Source organism: Podarcis melisellensis (genome assembly GCF_964234715.1).
Source record: "Podarcis melisellensis genome assembly, chromosome: 17".
Taxonomy (NCBI): domain Eukaryota; kingdom Metazoa; phylum Chordata; class Lepidosauria; order Squamata; family Lacertidae; genus Podarcis; species Podarcis melisellensis.
The window spans coordinates 925,430-950,586 of NC_138534.1; the positions used below are offsets into that span (position 1 = coordinate 925,430).

Consider the following 25,157-nt stretch of genomic DNA (forward strand, 5'->3'; position numbering starts at 1 on the left):
AAACCCCCCTCCCATTCTTCTATGCCACTGGAGCTCATGCTTGTTTCATTATCTATTATTTGTAGCTTCTAAAACATTTGGCCTACTTTCTCTGTAATTTTAGGACAAGCGGAAGGGACAGTATTTTATCAACATCTATTTTTACTTTTTTCCCCTTGTATGGTTTTAGGACAACCAGATTTTTTCCCCTCAGCTGTTTGACAGCAAATGGTAGTCTTCTGACTTAAAAGTAATTCCTTTCTGAGTTGCCACACATTCTAATTCCCAGAACAGTAGCTGTATTGCTCTGTTCTAAATATATCCTCTATTCTTTTTTTAAAGTAACCTCCTCAAACTCAGTGTAGTGCTGAGGTTGATAGAGCCAGTCATGGTGAAAACTGAAGTAGGAGAGTCTCTAATTCCAGAGGCCCGTCTTGTAAGGGAGGTTACTCCTTGACCTCTAGCTAAGCAGATTTCCAGCCACTATGGAAGTTAACACCTGGAAAAACCAGGCTAATGTCTAAAAGGAGTTCAATAGCTTCTGAGCAATGTGATGGAAAAAAACTTATGGTGCTTGTAATTTTCATTTTAATGCAAAATTTAAAGCTTCCCATGTTTTGCTTCAGAGCCTAGGGTGGGTAGCAAGTCAGATCTTGCTTTATCTCCTTAAATGCAGTTTAGCTGCTTTGAATGCTCTAGCCCTTCTTTCAGAGGTAGGAAACAGAATTTCCAATACAGAGGTCAGTGCAATAGTTTAGATAAGGTGCTTACTAATCAAATATTTGGCCTTTTAGTTTTTCCCACCCCCAAAAAGCAAAAGTTCTGAAAATCTCTATTGTATACCTTTATTGCACAAGATGTACACCGCTGAAACAGCAACACAACATTTGCCATTTCAGTTGCTAAATGATGATCCTAGTCCATTCTCTTCCTATTCCTAGGATGGTCACGTATGGTCCCTCCTTATCACAACTGGTCCAGATGAGACATGCACTTGCCGACTGCGGGTAGAATCAATGCTTCGGCCTGGAAAGGGAGGGTGGAAAAGGCAGCATTACCACATTCATTTTTTTTATTTTTTTTAATAAGATATTTATTAAGGTTTTCTATATTAATACAAAAAGAAAAATCAAAAAGAAAAAGATAACAAAAATACAAAAATAAGAATAATTAAAAAACACACATAATTTCCAGAACTTACCGTATTTTTCGCACCATAGGGCGCACCGGACCATAGGGCGCACCCAGTTTTTTGGGGGGGAAATAAAGGGGGAAAAATTATTTCCCCCCCAGGTGCGGGGCTGGGGCGGGGGATGCTAGAGCTTCCCCCGACCCCAGCCCTCAAACAGGCAGCTCTCCGCAAGCAGCGGGAGCGCTCCCGCTGCTTGCGGAGAGGTCCGCGAAGCCTGGACGCGCTGAGCTCAGCGCGCCCAGGCTTCGGCATGCAGGCACCTCTCCGCAAGTAGCGGGAACGCTCCCGCTGCTTGCAGAGAGGTCCGCGAAGCCTGGACGCGCTGAGCTCAGCGCGCCCAGGCTTCGGCATGCAGGCACCTCTCCGCAAGCAGCGGGAGCCCAGCGCTGGGCTCCTGCTGCTTGCGGAGAGGTCCGCGAAGCCTGGACGCGCTGAGCTTAGCGCGCCCAGGCTTCGGCATGCAGGCACCTCTCCGCAAGCAGCGGGAGCCCAGCGCTGGGCTCCTGCTGCTTGCGGAGAGGTGTGCGAAGCCTGGAGAGCATGAGGGGTTGGTGCGCACCGACCCCTCTCACTCTCCAGGCTTCAGCGAAAGCCTGCATTCGCACCATAGGACGCACACACATTTCCCCTTCATTTTTGGAGGGGAAAAAGTGCGTCCTATGGTGCGAAAAATACAGTACTTTCCATTGACTTGTTTCCCAGACCTCCTCATACCTCCCTTTTTTGTATTCCAATTAAAATTGTTAATTCAGCAAATCCTTATCAATAAGTTTTAACCTACTTCTGAACCTTTTTTCCCCTATTCTCTTAAAACATTACAGCTAGAAACTACTTAATTTCTATCCGACATCATTCTAACATTCATTAATTTTACAGTGTTTCTGTAGATAGTCTTTAAATTTCTTCCAATCTTCTTCCGCTGACTCTTCTCCCTGGTCTCGGATTCTGCCGGTCATTTCTGCTAGTCTATCATCTTCATCTGCCATTCTTCCAGAGTGGGTAGATCCTGTGTCTTCCAGTACTTTGCGATGAGTATTCTTGCTGCTGTTGTTGCATACATAAAAAAGTTCTGTCCTTTTTTGACACCAATTGGCCGCCCATGCCCAGGAGAAAGGCCTCTGGTTTCTTCAGGAAGGTATATTTAAATACCTTTTTCATTTCATTATATATCATTTCCCAGAAAACCTTAATCCTTGGGCACGTCCACCAAAGGTGAAAGAATTTACCTTCATTTTCTTTACATTTCCAACATTTATTATCGGGCAAATGATAGATTTTTGCAAGCTTGACTGTGGTCATGTTCCACCTGTAAATCATTTTCATAATATTCTCTCTTAAGGCATTGCAGTGTGGTGGAGTCCCCTTCTTTGGAGGTCTTTAAGCAGAGGCTTGACAACCATATGTCAGGAGTGCTCTGATGGTGTTTCCTGCTTGGCAGGAGGTTGGACTCGATGGCCCTTGTGGTCTCTTCCAACTCTATGATTCTATGATTCTATGTGGTCCGTAGCATAGCCTCAGCCAGGCTGCTCTCCTAAGATAGATTTCCAGAGTCATAAACAGATGCTTTCATAAGTAGTGCCATTACGTCTTCATGAGTTTTAGACTTAATATCATAATTCCTCATTATAAAGCAATTTCTATTATAGTTGTGTTTTAAGGAGCAGTCTAAATGATGTGTTTAGCTTGCATGAACCTATAGCCTTAAAAAGGCCTCTGAAGTATGGCAACAATAGACAGTACTGAGACTATCTGCTCATCAGTTTAAAGCAAAAAAGTCTGCCTGTGCATTATACCCATGTGCGCACATGACAAGACATCAACTGCTGAGTGCATTTCTTTTTGAGCTGACCTAAAACCCATCTGTTTCCCCAGAAAACCACATCCACCTTTCAAGATAACAGTGATGTCTGCTGATGGGGGTGGGGTTCAATTTTGCATTGGCTGTGCAGGCTAGTCCTCCTTTCAGGTGACTGACAGATGGGTTGGCCTGCAAAGCAGATCCTGCCAAGGACATGGCGTGCAGAGTGAGAAAGGTTTCCCACCTGTGTTCTAGGGAAAGCCATGCTGGCCTCTGGCAGGGGATTAGAAGAGAGGTGAGGAATTTGCGATCCACTGTTAAGAATACAGTTCCCATTGGCCACGTTGCTTTGAGAGCCACAGATCTCCTGCTGCTGTATTTGAAGGTAGAGAGCTCTACAGAAGCCATTTACCTCACAAGACACCTACCAACTCTCTGCCTTCTGGGAATGCAGCGCTGGGCACAGAAGGTGTCCATGGCCAGCCAGCTGGAATCACAGATGACTGCACTGCAGTGGAAGTAGATCTGAGGACAGTAAAAGCAACATAACATAGCAGGAGAACCAGGAAGCAAAACTCCCAACCGTCAGGATACCGACAACTACATCCTCCCCTCCCTGCCCCCAGCACGTGTCTCCTTGTGCCAAAATACATAACAGCTCAGCTTTAATTTTATTGTTTTAAATCAATATGGTGCCCTTAACTTTAATTCCTATGGCAGCTTACAATAATAAAAAGTAATAGTTAAGACTGTTTGCATCCACAGAAACTATCAGAGCACAGCAACTGAGGCAGGCAAGTCTGTACTCTTATGGGACCACGTTGGGGGGGAGAGAGTTCAATAGCCAGCATTATCCCATGGTCAAAAGCTTCCCTTACCTGCCCCTGAAGTGCCTGGTTGTCCACCATAAATGTAAACATTTTCACTTCAAACCGCTTCAGGTGTGTAGGGAACGGGACAGAGTCCTCAGTCACTCCATGGAATATGGTTTGATGAGAGTCCTCTGTGTTCTCACAACTTGGGGTGGGGAAAACATGACAGAGAAGCTAAGAGATACAAGCCTTGCTGCCACATCATTGTGGGCTAGCAGCCCCATGGCAATGAACACACCGGGGCAGCCTGAATGCCACAAGAAAAGCTGGAGCCTGTGACCTGCTATTATGCACACTTGTGATGCTCAGCACAAGCCTAGTACCCCTGTCTCTGGCTTCTGAAATTTACTAAAACTCCCTTCCCCCTTTAAGAAATGTTTGTTTCAATATGGTCAGGTACTTAAGAGAATACAGAAGCATGTAGTACTGATTCTCATGCTCCATTCTGCCTTGTGTTGTGTTTTCGTATTATTTCATTCAGTTCTTGGCATCACTCCTCCACCCAGAAGTGCTTTTCTATTTTTGCCCCAGATACCTAAGGGAACGATATAATTTTAAAATGCAGCCAAACCAGCCAACCACCTCACCCCTCAATTAACATGCTGTGAAAGCATCATCCTTGCTCTTAGAACTAGTAATATATTATTCAGACTCTTACCTGTCCATCACTATGTTCCACTGCGGAAGACTCTTCCTGTCAGAAGATGCTGTAGCCCAGCAGTCCTCCAGAAAAAGTTCTAGCTTTGGGTCCTCGCTGTGGAGAAGCTCAAGCTGGAAGTGAAGCGGTTCTCTAAGGTAGCGAGTTACCGGGTGCTCCATGTCTTGGTAGAAGCTGCTGTAGGACTTATCTTGCCAGGGTGCCGCAGGGGGGAAGAAAAGCACATATCAGAACCTTAACAAACTCAGAGGAATTACGGTAGTTGTTTTTAACAAGCCAAGGCTGGCACTGAGCAGTCCAGGTCAGCCTTTGTCTCTCTCTTTTTTAAAAAATAATTTTTATTAAATTTTCCATTTTAACAATCCAATCAAATCACATTAAGTATTCCAAATTATACAAATACATATCATATATTCCAAATATTCTGCCAAATTATAATTTTTTGTTGGGGCTTCCCATGCTTCAAGTTCAGTGGTGTTCCAATCATCTTACGTTTCTACTGCCTTGAGTTTCCAACCAGGTCAGCCTTTCTCAACCTTAAGCCCACATATATTGTTGGGCTACAACTCCCATCATTCCTAGGCAGCATGGCCAGCAGTCAGGGGTGATGGAGTTGGGTCTCAAGGTTGAGAGCAGCTGGCCCAGGCTATTTCTCCCTAGTAGGTTCTGTTCTCCAGCATGAGAGCCAGGCTGGTGCAATGCAAGTGGCGCCTCTGCTTTCAGCGCTGGTACCAGGGCTGAGAGATCACAGAGAACTATGGCAAGACCTCATACCAGTGACAGAGAACAAGCTTTTTAATTGCCTGAATCTAGAACAAATCAAATGGAAATCTGCCCAAACAGATCCTCCCAAGGATCAAGGTGGGAGAACTCCTGAGGAGCTTGGAAAAGTGATTTTGAGCAAAAAGAATCCTTTTCTGCAATACATCTGTCTATTGCATCTCTGCTAGGTGGTCTGGGAAAGTCTGGTGTTCACTACCAAGCCACTTGCTGTGAGGAATCCCAACTAGGCCACTGATAACCCCACCCCACCCACCCAAAACAGCTCCTTAAAACGCCCCTCCACATGCTTTTGGGGTGATGGAAGAAAATGCAACAGAACTCTTCAGCCCACAATGCATAAACTAGGTATTCAACACTCAAAGACTGTAGGCTGGATTAAATCTCCCTACCTTGGGGGGGGGGAGAGACTTAATGTGAATACTTACTGCAATTGCATTTGACTAGCAACATCTTAAGAAGTATTCTCCCTCAACACATAGGAGTACCATCAATACAATGTTTGTATTATCATGTAGATCTGTCCCTACAAATCTGACTGCATCTCCTATCACCCTCAGCCCCTGGCCATAATGCCTGAGGCTGATGGGAGCTGCGGTCCAACAATGTCTAAAAGGGCCACAGGTTCCCCATCCCTGATGTCAGATGAAAAAATGTTCCTCATAGATGTTTTATCTATTCCTGTCTGCTGTTTTGAGAGAAAATTCACACATTTTGAGATAAAGTTCGGTTGCAGCCTTAACCTGCAAGGCTCCCACAGAAGGCTGTACTGTGACATTACCTCTGGCCAGCTTAAGGGCAAGCACCAGCACCCCCAGCCCAGGCAGGATGCTTGGCGATGGGGCTTCTATTGGGCTGTACTGGAGCAACAGGGTATCACCAATAAAGTACCGGCAAGCACATTTCAACCTTGAAAAATACAAGTGAGAGAATAGTCCATTCGTTACCCTTCCAGTCCAGAACAGTTCTGAGGGCATAGCCCTGCTTTGAGGTGTGGAGGGGGAGAAAGGAAGCTGCAGCAGAAACTGGCACAAGAGTTCTAGCTGGTTATGTTTAAAGGCAGGATGCATCTCCTTCTAGGACATGCTTGCACATGGGGGCCATGTCACCAAGTGACCCTTGTATTACAATGCGGTAAACAGCTTCCTTCCCCAGTCCTTCGCCCAAGCCATGAGTACTCACTGATAGATAGGTGCTGCTTGGCCTGTGAGAAAATAGAGGACTTCGTTTTCATAGGACATGGTGGCATCTTCAAACTGCAGATGAGATTAGACAATAAAACAGGAGGCGGTTTCAACCATCTTCTAGAGCAGAGGCTGGGCAACCTGGGGTCCTCTAGATGCGGTTGGGCTACAACTCCCAATATCCCCTTCCCACCATGGGCCATGCTGGCTCCTGGGTATTTGGAATCTGGCAACATCCGGAGAACCACAGGTTACCCCACCCCAGTCTTAATGTTCCTTCCCCAAGGAGCTCAGCGTAGCACTTGTTGTGCATGTACATTGTCCCTCCATCTTCCCAAGAACCCTGAGAGGCAAGGAGCCTCAAGTACCAGACTAGAGGACTTTGTGCCAAGCCTCACAGTCATCTCCAGTAGCTAAGGAAGAGGCAGGCTGCTTCAACCCAAGACAATCCAAATCAAGAGCGAGCATGGCTTTTTGAGCTTGACATGAACTGATGGAGCAAACATTCAGGAACCATCTTCTTCTAACATGAGCAGCCTCATGGACTCTGCTCCTGACAAAGCAGCCATTTCTTACCTTGCGAGTTGTCCCACAAGAGGTCACGTTGAAGATGAACGTTGCTCCTTCCTCTGTCACCGAAAGTGGCCTGCAGCGTCTATCTCTCAGCACTAGGCCAGAAGGCACCAGATCTGGGGTGCCAACTAGCTTCAAGGCAGAGATCCTCACTGTGCCATTAGCCAGGCAATCTGCAAGGGAAATATATTATATATGCCAGAGCATAACAGACAAGCAGTGGCAGACCTTGGGGTCTCAAATTTCAACAGCACCCTGAGAGACACCCAAATTCCACACACCCTGCCTCTCACCTTCCATTCTACATCATAGTTGTGGCACCCCCAAGGCTCCACATGCAGTGCAACCCAACTGGTTGTGCTCCCTTAAATCTGCCTCCGCAGACTAGTCAAGAAGCGGAAGCGACAAAAAGATGAGAGAAGGTGGCTTGCTGAATATAAGCAGAGTAGCAAGCAGGAGCCCCTTCATGGATCACTGCCTTGCCGTGGCGAAGGGGCTTGAAGAACTCAGAGAAGCTATGAACTATGCCGAGCAGGGCACCCAAGATGAACAGGTCATAGTGGAGAGTTTTGACCAAACGTGATCCACCTGGAGGAGGAACCGGCAAGCCACTCCAGTATCCCTGCCAAGAAAACTCCATGGACAAAGACAACAGGCATATAAAAGATATGACGCTGGAAGATGAGCCCCTCAGGTCGGAAGGCGTCCAACATGCTACTGGGGAAGAGCGGAGGGCAAGTACAAGTAGATCCAGAGCTGATGAAGTGGCTGGGCCAAAGCCGAAAGGACGCTCAGTTGCGGATATGCCTGGAAGCGAAAGGAAAGTCCAATGCTGTAAAGAAAAATATTGCATAGGAACCTGGAATGTAAGAACCATGAACCTGGGTAAGTTGGAGGTGGTCAAAAATGAGATGGCAAGAATAAATATTGACATCCTGGGCATCAGTGAACTAAAATGGACGGGAATGGGTGAATTCAGTTCGGATGACCATCATATCTACTACTGTGGGCAAGAAACCCGTAAAAGAAATGGAGTGGCCCTCATAGTCAACAAAAGAGTGGCGAAAGCTGTACTGGGATGCAATCTCAAAAATGATAGAATGATCTCGATACGAATCCAAGGCAGACCTTTTAACATCACAGTAATCCAAGTTTATGCACCAACTACTTGTGCTGAAGAAACTGAAATTGACCAGTTCTATGAAGACTTACAAGACCTTATAGAAGTGACACCAAAGAAGGATGTTCTTCTCATTATAGGGGATTGGAATGCTAAAGTAGGGAGTCAAGAGATAAAAGGAACAACTGGCAAGTTTGGCCTTGGAGATCAAAACGAAGCAGGGCAAAGGCTAATAGAGTTCTGTCAAGAGAACAAGCTGGTCATCACAAACACGCTTTTCCAACAACACAAGAGACGACTCTACACATGGACATCACCAGATGGGCAGCATCGAAATCAGATTGATTATATTCTCTGCAGCCAAAGATGGAGAAGCTCTATACAGTCAGCAAAAACAAGACCTGGAGCTGACTGTGGCTCAGATCATCAGCTTCTTATAGCGAAATTCAAGCTTAAACTGAAGAAAGTAGGAAAAACCACTGGGCCGGTAAGATACAATCTAAGTCAAATCCCTTATGAATACACAGTGGAAGTGAGGAACAGGTTTAAGGATTTAGATTTGGTGGACAGAATGCCTGAAGAACTATGGATGGAGGCTTGTAACATTATACAGGAGGCAGCAACGTAAACCATCCTAATGAAAAGGAAATGCAAGAAAGCAAAGTGGCTGTCCAATGAGGCCTTACAAATAGCGGGGGAGAGAAGGCAAGCAAAATGCGAGGTAGATGGTGAAAGATACAGGAAATTGAATGCAGATTTCCAAAGAATAGCAAGGAGAGACAAGAAGACCTTCTTAAACGAGCAATGCAAAGAAATAGAGGAAAGCAATAGAATGGGAAGAACCAGAGATCTGTTCAAGAAAATTGGAGATATGAAAGGAACATTTCGTACAAAGATTTCCATAATAAAGGACAAAAGTGGAAAGGACCTAACAGAAGCAGAAGATATCAAGAAGAGGTGGCAAGAATACACAGAGGAATTATACCAGAAAGAAATGGATGTCTCGTATACCCCAGGTAGTGTGGTTGCTGACCTTGAGCCAGACATCCTGGAAAGTGAAGTCAAATGGGCCTTAGAAAGCACTGCAAATAACAAGGCCAGTGGAAGTGATGGTATTCCAGCTGAACTATTTAAAATTTTAAAAGATGATGCTGTTAAGGTGCTACACTCAATATGCCAGCAAGTTTGGAAAACTCAGCAGTGGCCAGAAGATTGGAGAAGATCAGTCTACATCCCAATCCCAAAGAAGGGCAGTGCCAAAGAATGCTCCAACTACCGCACAATTGCACTCATTTCACACGCTAGCAAGGTTATGCTTAAAATTCTACAAGGAAGGCTCAAGCAGTATGTGGACCGAGAACTCCCAGAAGTGCAAGCTGGATTTAGAAGAGGCAGAGGAACCAGAGACCAAATTGCAAACATGCGCTGGATTATGGAGAAAGCTAGAGAGTTCCAGAAAGACATCTATTTCTGCTTCATTTACTATGCAAAAGCCTTTGACTGTGTCGACCACGGCAAACTATGGCAAGTTCTTAAAGAAATGGGAGTGCCAGATCACCTCATCTGTCTCCTGAGAAATCTCTATGTGGGACAAGAAGCTACAGTTAGAACTGGATATGGAACAACTGATTGGTTCAAAATTGGGAAAGGTGTACGACAAGGCTGTATTTTGTCTCCCTGCTTATTTAACTTATATGCAGAATTCATCATGCGAAAGGCTGGGCTGGATGAATCCCTAGCCGGAATTAAGATTGCCGGAAGAAATATCAACAACCTCAGATATGCAGATGACACAACCTTGATGGCAGAAAGTGAGGAGGAATTAAAGAACCTTTTAATGAGGGTGAAAGAGGAGAGCGCAAAATATGGTCTGAAGCTCAACATCAAAAAAACGAAGATCATGGCCACTGGTCCCATCACCTCTTGGCAAATAGAAGGGGAAGAAATGGAGGTAGTGAGTGATTTTACTTTCTTGGGCTCAGTGATCACTGCAGATGGTGACAGCAGCCACGAAATTAAAAGACCCCTGCTTCTTGGGAGAAGGGCAATGACAGGCCTAGACAGCATCTTGAGAAGTAGAGACATCACCTTGCCAACAAAGGTTCGTATAGTTAAAGCTATGGTTTTCCCAGTAGTGATGTATGGAAGTGAGAGCTGGACCATAAAGAAGGCTGATCGCCGAATAATTGATGCTTTTGAATTATGGTGCTGGAGGAGACTCTTGAGAGTCCCATGGACTGCAAGAAGATCAAACCTCTCCATACTGAAGGAAATCAACCCTGAGTGCTCACTGGAAGGACAGATTGTGAAGCTGAGGCTCCAGTACTTTGGCCACCTCATGAGAAGAGAAGACTCCCTGGAGAAGACCCTGATGTTGGGAAAGATGGAGGGCACAAGGAGAAGGGGACGGCAGAGGACGAGATGGTTGGATAGTGTTTTCAAGGTAACCAGCATGAGTTTGACCAAACTGCGGGAGGCAGTGGAGGACAGAGGTGCCTGGCGTTTTCTGGTCCATGGGGTCACGAAGAGTCGGACACGACTAAACGACTAAACAACAACAACAGCAAGCAGGAGACTTCAATACAGTGGTACGTGTTACGTCCTGTCCCCCTTATGAATGCTGCAGGTTACGTGCTCCGCTAAGCCGGAAGTAGATGCCCCTTGTTGCGACTTTTGCCCTGGGATGCAAGCGGAAATCGCACTCTGGCGGCACAGCAGCAGCGGAAGGCACCATTAGGGAAAGCATGCCTCATGGTACGAGCGGTTTCCTGTTGCAAACGGACCTCCGGAACGGATTAAGTACGTAACACAAGGTACCACTGTACCATCAAATGAAATCATTTTCTCTGCTAATGAAAATGAAGAACAAATAGCTGGTTCCAAAGATGGACATGATAGAAATTATGAACTGACATTAGGAAAAGCAAATAAAAATACAGAGTACAACACAAGAGAAATGCACATTGCTATGCAGAGCATCAGATGCTCTATCCTCTTTTGTTTCTTGCTCCACCCACCCCTGGCATATGGTTCCCAGAAGGGAAGGTGGCCCCCATATGGGAAAGGGTCCCCTGCCCTGGGCTCGAGAGAGAGATTACCAATGAGGTCTTTTGGAGAGAAGCTGCAGGAAACGGCAAAATCTATCATTTCAGCGAGACGATAGTCCTTCAGCTGCAACCGGAAGGTGACCAAAATCCCAAAAGAATCTATTTCCTACAAAGCAAAGGGGACCAGACTAGTTGCACAAGTTAAGAGCCGGCTGCATTAGGAGGCTTAGACAACCTCACCGCCACAACTTCCAACCCAAGGTGGATATTCTGCAGTCTTCAATTACCTGCTTGCACCCTTGGTTTCAGTCATCCTCCCTCTGGACAAAGCGGGAGGTAGCAGCATGAACAGCCCTTTTAGACCCATATCTTGGATTAATGGAAGAGGATATCCAGCAGCCAATGGACGGGGTGGGCACCTGCCAAGGCCCAGGCCAGACTGTGGACATCTTTCACTGCCAAGGATGCTCCCCACAACACACAAATCCCATTTCAGACAAAGCACCAACAAAGATTCAAACTATCTCCTACACAGTTTCTAGTCATCAGCACTCACACATTAGTGTGCAGAAGACTGGAACATCAGCCTGTCTTCTGCCCCAGATTCTCAAGGTCACCTTAAGCCTTAGATGGATCTCTAGCAGAGGCAAAGAGGTTCCTCTTACAAAGCTCAAGGGCCTGGGTTCAGGGCTACTGAAAGCAAAGCAGGGCCCTTAAAAGGATTTTTTGTTGGAGGTGGAGAATAGGGGGTAAGTACCGTATTTTTCGCTCTATAAGATGCACCAGACCATAAGGCGCACCTAGTTTTTGGAGGAGGAAAACAAGAAAAAAAAAATTCTGAATCCCAGAAGCCAGAACAGCAAGAGGGATCGCTGTGCAGCGAAAGCAGCGATCCGTCTTGCTGTTTTGGCTTCTGGGATAGCTGCGCAGCCTGCATTCGCTCCATAAGACACACACACATTTCCCCTTACTTTTTAGGAGGGAAAAAGTGAGTCTTATAGAGCAAAAAATACGGTAATTCCTTTTGTTGAAGCAAAGAGATTTGCCATTCTGGTCATGGTACCCAGTGCCAAACATGCTCAAGAGCAGAGAAGGGAAGAAGGACTCTTGTGGTGCCGCTGCTGCCAAGGCCAGCTGCCTGTGGTCCTCTCTCATCATACCACTAGAATCATTTACACGCCAGCTGTTCATTCATGCACCAGGACTAAGAACTGGCACCTGAGGTTCCTCTAGCTCCATTCTTTCTTCCATGTACATCATGCCTTTTTAACAATAACCTGGAAAGCACCGTCTTACTACTGACTTTTGTAAGCTGCTCTGGGAGCATTTTCAGCTAGGGAGAAGGGTGGAAATGTGTTACATTTAAAAGCACTTGTACAGTACAAGTGAGCTTGCCAGAGAACCATATTATTGGCAGGAGTGCCAGCTTGGCCCCATGACTGTGGGTGCCCAGGGCCTGGCACCAAAATTTGTGGGTGCCCGGGCACCCAGGGCGTTGGCACCTATGACTCTTGGGAAACAATTACCCCAAGGAAACCAATCACCGTACCCCTTACAGCTGCTTCTTGTTTCCCCGCTTCATGGCTGGGCAACCCAAGCTTCTACACACACACACACACACACACACACACACACACACACACACACAGTGTTCCCCTTACCTCATAGCGCACGTGGGCTGCCTGCCTGGGCACCCTTAAGGCCAAGTGGGTCCCATTGTCCTGCAAAGTATAGCCGAGTGCCTGCGCCTTCTCCCGAGTCAAAAGATCGTCCCCCGCAAAGGGAAGCCAGTCCTGGTCCACGTTGCCTCGTTTCACCACTAGGTAGAGGGCTTTGTCATCACAGAATCCCTCAGCCTGGGGCAGCACTGGGAGGGAGGCAGTAGGAAGAAGCAAGGCTTTCAGGAGCAGGAACCCTCATCCATTCACATTCTACCTGCCCTTCCGATGCCACCGGCATGATTTAACAGTAGTACAACTATCTAGGCAGCCGAGCAGCAGACAAGGACAATTCCTCCAAAAGGAATATTTGCACGAGGCTGGAAGCAAATGCTCTTCAGGGTAAGCCACCTGCCAAGGCTCAGGTATTGCACAGGTGCACGGAGGCACACCACTTCAGGTCGCATTGGGTCTAGGTAGGTGGGACACAGTGCCTGGCCACTCACCTGGAAAGGCCCTGCGCATGTTTGTTAACCCTTCACTGGCCCCACCTCCACCCCATTCACACAGTTAAGGCTCTTTGTTGTGGAGCACCTACAAAGACAAGGTGCTCCCTGTGGATTCTCAAACAGAATGTGATCCACACACAATGACAAATCATATCTGTGTTCATTTAACATGCTTTTACCACCTAGCCCACTGAAGAGTACTTGAAGTAGAGATATTGATTATTAAGTGAAAAGGGCCATCAATTCTCACCTTACCTAGAGCAAAAGAATCCTACAACCATTTGTCCCGCCCAACCTTCTCCTGGAAGTCCTCTCTAAGGGGCAATTTGTTTTATGCTTCTAGGCACAATTTCTAGAATAATTATTGCAGGCTAGAAACTAATCTCTATTTATTGAAAATTGCCTCTCTAGTACTTAGCTATATTTCCAGGAGTCAACAGAATAGTGGCTGGCACCCATTGGGACTGGTAAGGCAGAAGAAACCAGAGCCAATGACCAGCAGAGCCAACTGATTCCAGCTTTACCCCCATCCTACTCCCTGCCGAGACTAAAGAGGACAAGCAGGCAGGCAGGCAGGCAGGCAGGCAGGCAGGCAGGCAGGCAGGGCCTTCCCCTGCACCAATTGTAGGCAGGTGAGGGCTGGCTGAGGGAAGACTAAGGTGAGTGGGACAGTGTCCCCTCTGCCCTAGTGGACCAGCATCCCCTGCAACAGGAGGGTGCCTCTTACGTTCAGCAGCTCACAGAATTCTGTAACATTGCAACTTTCTTCCAGGAGCTGCCCAGGATGGAGAAATGGAGTGCCCCACTTTCGTTTTGTCCTCCCCATAACACTTCAAGGTAGGCTAAATCACCCTCTACACCAAGCATCAACATTACAAAATAATAGAAATACTTATCTAAACCTTGGCATAACTTCTCCATTTAGCCACCACTGTTTTAATGATGCCAAGCTATTCAATAATCATAGTTAAATATTGGTGTTCTTTACAGGCAAACCAGAAGTACCCTCCCTGACCCTGGTGAAATCCTAGATGCCACTTCAAATTGAACAATAGGTAATAGGTACATCTCCCCAATATTTAACCTTCAGCAACTAAAGTTAAGCTCACCATTTCCACTAACCGATTCTTGAATCCAAAATGGAAAGTGATAACAATGTTGGTTCCAACAGACTCACCTGCATCCTGGACCAGGGCTGTCAGAGGAACAGGGACATCAAAGGTGTCTCCCTGAGGAATCACACTGAATCCCAATATGGGGTTTGTAGTGTAGCTTCTGATGTTATCTGGTACATACTGGGAAGATAATTTGAGCGGAGGTGAGCTCTGGTTATTCAGCATCATGACAAACCTTTGTTATTACCGTATATCACCATCATTTAGAGTGTAACAGGCTCTGTTGTGCTCATGAAAGCTAGGCATGATAGGCACCTACACTTTAACCTACAAACCATGCATTGTGGCCTACTAGATTTCATACCCTTGCAGTGTTTTTGGTTTTAATATGCTCCAGAGAGAAGGTATCCATATATTCCATCCCATCAGCTATTGACTGCAGGGACACATTTGGAGTGAGAGGCAACTTTGCATTTCCAGAGGCATAAACAAGCACCATCCCTTACCAAGTCTCAATTCAGTTATAGGATACAGGGGGGAAGAGATGCAATCTCCTGGAAAGAATTAGACGAAAGAAGCTCCATGTTTCAAGTATATTCTTTTGAGTTAGACCTTTCCAAGGATGTCATGCCAAAATTTGTTTTCCTAGCTCAGATGATTTAAGGATGGATAGTTGATGTATCTACAAGTGCTTAAGTGTTATTTAAATGTCAACTCTGAAGTTCCCCAGTCAACAGGACTACCAGCACTTCCACTCTCTATGCTTTGCCCCTTACAACTGCAATAGACTCCCCTCCAAGAGCCCACAGACTAGGCTTGGTTGGTGGCAGCACTCACCTCCCTTCCAACTCCAGGGGCATCAAAGGGGACTTGTACCACATAGCTCCGACTTCCATTGGAATACTTAGCTTCATAGATCTTATAGCCCTTCTTCTCAGCCTCAGGTAATGGCAAGGGCCCTGAAGCATCCACAGTAATACTGACCAGCACCACATCTGGCAGGAAGGTGCCAACTGTTGCATTGAAGAGCTGGAGACTGGCATTAGTATCTGTACGGAGAAGAGAAATAGTTTTTGTAAAACAAAACCTTTTCCTAGGCCAGTTCCCCATATCCATTTTGCTCATCAGGCTTATGAGTTAAATTTGCTCTCTAATGGATTTCCTCAGTTGTTCTGTCAACAAGCCCCCACAAGTATATGATGCTTCTCCTTTCTATAAATCCTTCAAGGTTGTCATTTTGCAGACATTTTCAGGATGTTAGTAAGCTAGACAATTTTCCTATTTAACAAAGCTCATCCTTCCCACAGAACATGTTTGCTTATTTGTCTATTCCTTCACCAATCCAATGTTCTTCCTTCAAAGACAAAGACCAAGGGTGGTCAACCTGTGGCTGTCCAGATGTGGTGGGTTGGCAACTCCTGGCATCCCTGACCACTGGCGGGCTGAGGGGAGTCCAGCAGCATCTGAAGGCACCAAATCAGCTAGCCTCCAACAAAGAAAATGGAATCCAATAATTGGACCATCTAGCCCTGTACTGACTGGCAGAGGCTCTCCAGGGTTTCATATACAAGTCATGTCCAGTCCTACCTGGAGATGCTAACATTTCAACCTGGGACCTTTGGCAATGTATGTGCTCTGCCCCTGAGCTACAGCTCTTGAATACAGGTGGGCAGGACCCATTTAGAAGGGGGGACTGAGGAAGCGGTCTTACACCAAGTAAGATCATTGGTCCATCAAGCTTAGTAATGTGTACACTGACTGGCATCAGCTCCTCAGGTTTTCAGACAGGATTTTCATCCAGCCCTTCCCAGAAGCGCCAGGGATTGAACCTGGAAATGTCTGCATTCAATGTAAAGGCTCTACCATGGAGCGACAAGCTCTTCCCTGAATTCAAGGATCAAGAATAGACACACACACACACACACAGCAATAGTGAAGTGGTTCCTGTGCTCAAGACGAACATTGTAAGCCAGTGTACTCTTTGACCAAGAGTATGATGCCATCTCTAACTCTCCCACTGAAGAGTTAAGAACATCTAGGGGAATTCTGCAATTTGATCTTGCTAGAATAGAAGGCATCTACTAGCACACACAGTTGTCTGTGAAGCAGCCATCACCAATGTTTCAACAACTTTATAGAACTATTATTTACAATGAACACTCACAATCTGTAACTATGACCGGCACAAGTTGCAGAGGGGTGCTAATATCCTTCAGGATGGTATGTTTCGTAATACCCCTCTTGTCATCTTCCCACAGATGCTCTACATAAGGGGCAATTTTGTAGGTAATCATTGGTTTCCCATCAATCACATAGGTCTGGAGCAAGAGATAAACAAGTAGACATTGTTAAAGGGACCTAATGTTAATACAAGCCATGTTGTGACAGGATGTGTGACAGAACCTTGTCTCCCAGGATCTCACCTTGTTGCTATTTCAATCCCAAAACATGGGCTCTGGACTTTAAGATTTGTTAAGGATTTCTAATACAGGTGTACACTTGACACATTTCATCTCCCTCATTTTGTAAGAAAGTGCCATTAAGACCATTTTGTACAGCAGGAGTGAGCATATCTACATTGTTTTTTCTATAACTCTTTTCTAGAGCTCTGCCAACCAAAGCCAAGTGCGAAACAGTGGGCTTGTCCACATGGCTGCTTATCCCATGCCAATAAATCACAGCTCCAAGCAGTCCTCAGTTTGTCCCGCTGCTTTCCTGGGGGAAACCCGCTCTCTAGTGCTGAATTGGAGCAAACATCAATCTGTAGAAAACCTAACTGATATTTGCTCCGGTGGGTTTTCCTGGGTGAAAGCAGCGGAACAAGTGGAAGTGTAGATGAGCTCCGTGTCTGAGGTTAGAGAAGGGCAACATTCTCTTTCTAGAATTCAGGAGTGGGGTGGCTCCAAGCACATGCTCCGTGCGAAGGAGTAATCTAATTCCAGAACCACACTCAATATTTTCACACACAAAAATCCACTACTGATTTCCCCCCTCTCTCTCAGCAGCCTGCTTCATGGAAGAAAGCCTTTTAGTGGCTGCTGTCGTCAGCCAACTGCAGGATCACCCACACAGGAGTTTAATGCGGATTTGAAGCAGCTGAGTCTCATCCACATGACCGCCTCCTCCTTGAACCTTAGCCTGCACTTCCTCACATTACATCTGGATTTTCTGAGGATAATCCAATAAGGACAGTCTAGCTAATATAAATGTGCATGTTACCCAATGGTGGACAAACACACGTGCACTGTTTGGGCATGTTAGGGATTTTTTTTATATGTGTGGTGCCATTTCACTGGGGGTCATCTGTGCACTATACTCATTACTCCCATTTGGTTTCTGTCCCAAAGGAAAATATGTAGTCTGTGTGGTTATTTTTTTGAAATTTAAAAATCAGCTTCTTTCTTCTTTTTTGCAGAGCTTCTCTAGCACAAACAGATGTATTAAAAATAATATTTTTATGGAAAATTAAGTTAAATTTTAATGATTGTATATTACTAAAAGAATTATATGAAAATGACGTACAGATGGTATATAACACTGGTAAAAATGGCAAAAATATTTAGAACAAGCTCTAACATGTGCTGAAAATGCAAAGAAAAGGAAGGTACCTTTTTCATATGTTGAGGAATTGTAAAACAATTAAAAATTATTGGGATTTGATTTATAATGAAATGAAAAGAATGTTTGAGATAACATTAGTTAAAAAACCAGAAGCTTTTCTATTAGGTATTTTAGGTCAAGATTTACCAAAAGACAAGAAAAAATTATTAATGTATGTGACTACAGCGGCCAGAATTTTATTAGCTCAAAGATGGAAAAGTGATGAAATACTAACAAAAGAACAATGGCAAGAAAAATTGATGGAATATGCTGAAATGGTAAAGAAGACGGAGAGACTTAAAGATAAGAACAATAATTATTTCAAGAAAGATTAGGAATCTTTTATGATGTATATACAGAAACAATGCAGAGAAATGGACTCACTTGCAGGATTTGATCAAGACACTTACAATTAATCAATATAAACAGAAAATATAAATATGAGGGTAAAATGTTAAGAAAATGTTAATAAGGTATAATTTCAATTTCAATATATAAGGTATATAAAATTATAGGCAGAAGAAATGAATATGTGATAAACCAGAAAGGGAAGTTGGGGGAAGTTGAGGGGGGGAATAATAGAAAATATAAGATGTAATTTGTGTTTGTTTTTAGTATTGATTACTGTATTTTCTGCCGTATAAGACTACTTTTTAACCCAGGAAAATCTTCTCAAAAGTCAGGGGTCATCTTATGCTCTGGCTACAGCAGCAGTTCCTGCAGCAACTCCCTACCAAATGATAAAACGACAGCAAATTAAATCAGAGGACACCAAGCTCTCTAGATGAAGCAGAAATATGCTTGAAAATTGGCCCCAGAAGCCCTCGGCCACTGGGAAGTGGAGCGGATTTCCAAGCTGGACTGGAGACTGTTTTTTTAAATTTTTATTTGGTGAGCGTTGGAAGAGAGGTAGTCTTATACGGCGAGTATATCCCAAACTATATTTTAACTGGAAAAGGGGGGGGGGCGTCTTATACGCCCAGTCGTCTTATACGCCGGAAAATACGGTATGTGAAAATTTTGTCTTAATAATAATAACAATAACAATAATAATATTTGCCCTTGCATGTACAGAAAAAAAGAAAGGAAGATCTTTCCCAACAAGACAAAGTAGGACCTTCTCTCTCTCAGAAATGAGAGCAACATCCTTTTATTCAAGCACAGCATCGCCCCATTGATTCCACCCCAAAACTTTTAAGTCAATGATCAGAGGCACCCATGCTCCTCCCTGCCTGGTCATTCTTTGCCCTTGTGTGGCACAACACACACATCTCTCTTTTGAGCAAATCTGATAGATCGAAAAACTTGTATTTCAATTTTTTAAAATAAATAAAGTCATGCTTCAAATTTGGCTTTGATGGAAAATTGTTGCACAATTCCACTACGAAGGAGCATGCATACTGGTAAACAAATACCTGGTGTCATGGCCACAATGGACCCCAGGTTTCCTGACCTGCAGGGAGAGGGGTTGGAAGAACTAATTGTGGGAAAGGGGCAGCACAGAGTGTGAACTGACCCCATCTAGGCATGAACAAGAAATATTGAGATTTTGGAGGCATAAAATGGAAAGCACTCATATGTTGACAATGGCGCACACACATATAGGCCCATATAGGCATCGACACCTTGTATGAATATGCCTTGTGAGACAACCCCCTGCTGAGCCATTACAAACAATCCAGAAACTACCAGTAGATCCCAATCCACCTTCTGCCCACCCCTCTTGTAGAGTACATAGTTTAGGAGTGAAGCAACGTATGGCGATCCATTTGCCTCCCTGCCACTTAACAAATTACTCCCCATTCAAAAACACTTTGTGCTAGACCATTGAATTATCTAAAGCATCCAGGAACAACATCCGTACCCACCTTGTAGTTACCACCCGGTGCACCAATGGGCATCTTTAGTACAATAGCATCCTTGTCACTAGCCAGTGAGTATCCCCAACTTCTGATGTCTTGTGTAGACAGTTTGTCCAGGTTGACCCCCATGTCCACTTTCAGCTCCTTGACAATGCCAGCTCCAACCAGGAGAGGAGGGATGCTCTTAGGAATAGTCCAGGTAATTGTTTCCTTCGAGTAGTACACACCATCTGGCAGAGGGGAGTGAGGAGGGAGAGAGGGAAGCTTAGGGAGTCTCCAGACGGTCACTCTTTTGTGGGAGAGACTGAAGCCCATTCCAGAAGTTTAGACTTCCCAGTTAGTGGCTTAAAGGGTTCTGTTGCCCCAGCACAACAAAACCACTTTGAAAAAGAAACAGGCTCTTTGAGGGTCGGAAAGTGACAGAGAAAGGCACTGAAGTGTGGGATGAATGAATGAGCAACAGGAAGACATACTGCAAGCAAATTGGAATGAATGCAGGTTGGATGCTCATTGGCAAATAACTACCCAGCAAACAAATCAGAATGAAAGAGATGGCATGTAATCTAACCTGCACATAAGCTTTTTGTGCAAGTAAACCAGGATGAATGCTAAGCAAACAGCTTGTCTGTGGAAGGAGGAACATGCCAGTTTTGGCTCCTCTTGGGGCTGAATCCACTTACTTGCCTTTTGCCCTTTCTAAAGTCTGGCAGAGGTCCTTGCTTCAATGCTCCATGTCCAAGAGCTCTCCCCCCCCCCCCCGCAAAAACCCACTATTTAAAGCTGAATTCAAGCAAATGTCAGTTATTATTTTCTGCAGATTGATCAGATGATGGACTCAAGGGCATCCTGATCAAATTTGCAGATGACACCAAACTGGGAGGGGTGGCTAACACCCCAGAGGACAGGATCACACTTCAAAACGACCTTGACAGATTAGAGAACTGGGCCAAAACAAACAAGGTGAATTTTAACAGGGAGAAATGTAAAGTATTGCACTTGGGCAAAACAAATGAGAGGCACAAATACAAGATGGGTCACACCTGGCTTGAGAGCAGTACATGTGAAAAGGATCTAGGAGTCTTGGTTGACCACAAACTTGACATGAGCCAACAGTGTGACGCAGCAGCTAAAAAAGCCAATGCAATTCTGGGCTGCATCAATAGGAGTATAGCATCTAGATCAAGGGAGGCAATAGTACCACTGTATTCTGCTCTGGTCAGACCTCACCTGGAGTACTGTGTCCAGTTCTGGGCACCACAGTTCAAGAAGGACACTGACAAACTGGAACATGTCCAGAGGAGGGCAACCAAAATGGTCAAAGGCCTGGAAACGATGCCTTATGAGGAACGGTTAAGGGAGCTGGGCATGTTTAGCCTGGAGAAGAGGAGGTTAAGGGGTGATATGATAGCCATGTTCAAATATATAAAAGGATGTCACGTAGAGGAGGGAGAAAGGTTGTTTCCTGCTGCTCCAGAGAAGCAGACACAGAGCAATGGATCCAAACTACAAGAAAGAAGATTCCACCTAAACATTAGGAAGAACTTCCTGACAGTAAGAGCTGTTTGACAGTGGAATTTGCTGCCAAGGAGTGTGGTGGAGTCTCCTTCTTTGGAGGTCTTTAAGCAGAGGCTTGACAACCATATGTCAGGAGTGCTCTGATGGTGTTTCCTGCTTGGCAGGGGGTTGGACTCGATGGCCCTTGTGGTCTCTTCCAACTCTATGATTCTATGACCATTTGCTCTGACTGAGCTTTATGATTGGGTTTTCACAGGGAAAGCTCCAGAACAAAAAAAGAAAGGGGCTGGCACTCAGACACAGAGCTTTAAATTACAGACTGTGCCTGGAAAGAGTGAAGGTGTGATTAAGTCCTTTGTTTCTCATTTTTCTAACCTCAAATTTAGTTCTCAACATTAGTTTGCAAAAGAAAAAAGGGAAAGGCTAAGTCCACATGAAAATCGTTCAGCATTCACCTTGTTCTTGTACAATTGCAATAGCACCAACCTGAGTAGAGCTTCAACTGAGTTCCAGTGAGTTCTGGCAGTGATTCCCCCCCCCCCCCCAATTTTCACTAATATGAATGTTTATACACACTTTATCCCCAGTATAAGCAATGCTGTACACCTTACTTGTCTGAAGAACTGTACTGCAAAATTCAGAGAAGCAATTTTTTTAGTATAGCTGTGTTTGTTTTTATATTGTTTCAGAAGATGTGAAGAAGGTAGGTTCACCTTTCAATGCAACTGTTTTGAATTCCCATCAAGGAGGGAATCCAAAGCATGGAAACTTGTGGGCTTAAGGGGTCTACAGCTCAAAAGACAGACCCCCTTGTTTACATACCTATAGGGCAGGTCACTGCTGTGTCCACCATTAGGAGCATCCAGCGCTGCTTGTAGTAGGTGCTGGACCTCACAGAGGAGAAGGGAATCCCATTGACCTGAAAACAGAAGCAGCAGCTCCTGTCTCTGTCATTTGCCATGTTTCAATGCCTCACAGCTCAGTCCCTTTTCCCGTGAAGTAGCAAGAGCAGAGTTATTTTCAATGGCATTGCAGAATTAGGTACATGCCATTCAAATTGCGCTTAGTTTGCACCATTTATGTTGGCCAAATAGTTCAGCACCTCTTGTTGCTCAGTTCAAATCCATTCATGCCAAGTTAGTACAGATAATGAGTCTACATCAGTGGCGTAGCGTGGGGGGTGCCAGGGGTGCCGGCCGCACCGGGCACAACATCCGGGGGGGGGCGCGAGTCCAGAGGGAAGGGACAAGTTCCTTCCTCCGCCGGGCTCCCCGCCGCCGCCGCTGCTGCGCCCACTCGTGCTCGCAGGAGGAGGAGCCACTGCAGCAGCGCCGACGCCGCCACCGACGCCTGGTCAGGCACGGGCAACCTCCGCACCCCGCCGCTGCCGCTGCCATCCCCTCGGCCCAGCCACAGGCGGCGGCTGCTTCTGCCGACGGGGAGGGAGGAGTGCTCCGAGGGGCCTCGCCGCGCCCTGCGCTCCCCAAAACCCTCTGAGAGGAAGCCGGCGGGTGGGCGAGGGTCTCCCGGCGGAAGGGGGCGCCGCTGGCTCCGGCTCTCAGCGCAAGTCTCAGCCGCGGGGGGGGGGGGGCGAGGACGGAGTGCGGCTGGAAGCCCCCGGACCCGGCCGGGAGGAGGCGAGGCGCTCGCCAAGCCCGGATCTGGAGCGCCTCGGAGCGCGGACTCCACCTACAGCCCAAGGAGAGGAGGGGGCGGGGAGGCGCCCGAGGGGAGGGGGCTTCGGCTGCCTCGGCTCGCGGGGGCTCCGCAAATAATAAATTTAATAAATTCCTGCTGAGCCTTAAGGGGGGGTCATCTAACACTCAGAGAGACTTCCTAGCCAAGGCATTCTGCTGACTGCATGCTACCCACCCACTACATTTCTCATTACTAAAGTGCACATTTTCCAAGCTCAAAAAGACACAGGTGTCCCTGGCCATGCCAGGGATGCTCCATGCTGAAGGAATCAAGGTAAATATATGTGCAAAATTTATCTTATGCAAGTTTTGTTTTTACTTTACAATTTTATAAGTTGCTTTACAGCTTGAGGCCATCAAACCAGTGTAAAGACACACACACAAAAATACAACTCTTAATTCTACAAACCATTCAAGCTCTTGCTGTTTCCTTCTGACATGCACCTCCTTATTTGGGGGGGGGGGGTTATGCACTTACCTCCACCTTCTGAGCCTCAGTGGCATTGTAGGGAGTCCTGAGCACGATCCTCGTGTCTGTGGTGTTGACTCCATAGCCAGCAGCATGAGCTTCTTCCACCCGCATAGCCTTTCTCCTGGCATCCATGTGAAAGACGATTTGCCAGATGGAGGAGGCCCCTGCGACAGCCTATGGGGGAGGGAGGAGAGGGAAGAAATAATTTCAGAGTTTTAAAATAACCTCCCATAGGGACGTCTGCTGCCCCCCAGTTCTTTCTTAGTTGTGGCAAAGGAGAGAGATACCTCCGGAAAGGCAGCAGCCCAGTCCTCAGGGGGACCTGCAGGTTGATCTTGAAGAAAGCCATCTGGGATTGGTGGTACGTTCCTTCTTACAGAGACCTTGAGTGGGGAAAGGGGACATTGTAATTGGGAGAGACTTCACAGCTACTCTCTGTACAGGATCTCCCACATGCCTTATCCAAGTCTCTCCCCTCTCTCTCTCTCTCTCTCTCTCTCTCTCTCTCACACACACACACACACACATACACACTTTGCAATTAGGATTTGCCAACTAAACATTTTTGCTTCTTCTGGCAACCAACATGAAATCAAGGAGCAAGGCTCCTGGCCTTTGAAGTTTATACCTCAAATTATTTTCGGCATCTCATGTTTGTTTCTAACCTTTAAGCCTGCCACCCACCTCTCCCCATCTGCATCTGGAACACACAATTTCCCCTCCACATTCGACCCCCAGATCAACTTTCACATATGACATAAGCAGAGTCAGAGAGGTTCAAGAGCATTTTAGTGCACACCTGTAAATACAGGCTGTGTACACCCCATACATTCAAAGCACATGGTTTCCCCCAAAGAATCCTGGGAACTGTAGTTTACCCCTCATTACCCATCACAGAGCTACAATTCCCATCACCTTAAAAAAAAAAGAACTACAGTGCCAAGGTTCATTGGGGAAATCTGTACACTGTGTCTGCAACCTCCTGCTTGGCAGGGGGTTGGACTCGATGGCCCTTGTGGTCTCTTCCAACTCTATGATTCTATGCTCTAGGAAGTGAAAGTCTTCACGCTCAGAAACTTGACTTCTTGAAAGGCGGCAGCAGATCTCAAGGTATACCTCTCATGCATTTCAAAATGCTGCTTGGCTCCCTAATATAAAAATTTACCTCCATATAGTTTGCCTCACAGACTATTTCTCGAGGCTGCCACGGGCCATATGAGCAGCTCACTGGAACGTTAAGCACCACCGTATGCTGCATCCCAGGGTCTGTCGCTGCCGTTATCTGGATGTTCAAAGTGAAGTGCTGGTCATCCTGAATGTGGGAAGAAGAGGACCAACAGTTAACCTGCATTAAGGGTTATGCTTGCGGTGGTGGAAGTGTTCCTCCCGCAGTATAGGATGAGCTGGATTAAATATGTAACAAACATTTCAGCTGCTCAGAGAATAAAGCTGCTAGAATGTCTGCAATCCAGCAATTATGCAAGAGGGAAAGTTGTCAGTTTGGCTGGAGAGAGGGGCCCTAGCCA

General features: G+C 45.9%; 1 protein-coding gene across 4 annotated transcripts in view; it reads right to left on the bottom strand.

Annotated features, from left to right (window-relative positions):
• Positions 1–808: 808 nt before the first annotated feature.
• The window catches only part of LOC309360589 (zona pellucida sperm-binding protein 2-like), a 29,659-nt gene continuing 5,310 nt past the window's right edge, over positions 809–25,157 (bottom strand). For 2 of the 4 annotated variants that reach the window (XM_081895188.1, XM_081895190.1), the window contains 17 exons: positions 24,797–24,943; positions 23,919–24,014; positions 23,638–23,805; positions 22,285–22,381; positions 19,954–20,177; positions 16,650–16,803; positions 15,323–15,534; positions 14,548–14,665; positions 12,865–13,070; positions 11,255–11,369; positions 7,040–7,209; positions 6,462–6,535; positions 6,061–6,188; positions 4,500–4,689; positions 3,848–3,986; positions 3,398–3,494; positions 809–1,005 (listed from right to left, as the gene is read on the bottom strand). In XM_081895188.1, the coding sequence (XP_081751314.1) occupies positions 926–1,005; positions 3,398–3,494; positions 3,848–3,986; positions 4,500–4,689; positions 6,061–6,188; positions 6,462–6,535; positions 7,040–7,209; positions 11,255–11,369; positions 12,865–13,070; positions 14,548–14,665; positions 15,323–15,534; positions 16,650–16,803; positions 19,954–20,177; positions 22,285–22,381; positions 23,638–23,805; positions 23,919–24,014; positions 24,797–24,943 (2,415 nt within the window). In that variant the 3' untranslated portion in view covers positions 809–925. Of the gene's footprint in view, positions 1,006–3,397; positions 3,495–3,847; positions 3,987–4,499; positions 4,690–6,060; positions 6,189–6,461; positions 6,536–7,039; positions 7,210–11,254; positions 11,370–12,864; positions 13,071–14,547; positions 14,666–15,322; positions 15,535–16,649; positions 16,804–19,953; positions 20,178–22,284; positions 22,382–23,637; positions 23,806–23,918; positions 24,015–24,796; positions 24,944–25,157 lie in introns of those variants that run through there. The other 2 variants (XM_081895189.1, XM_081895191.1) reach the window with 2 other exon arrangements.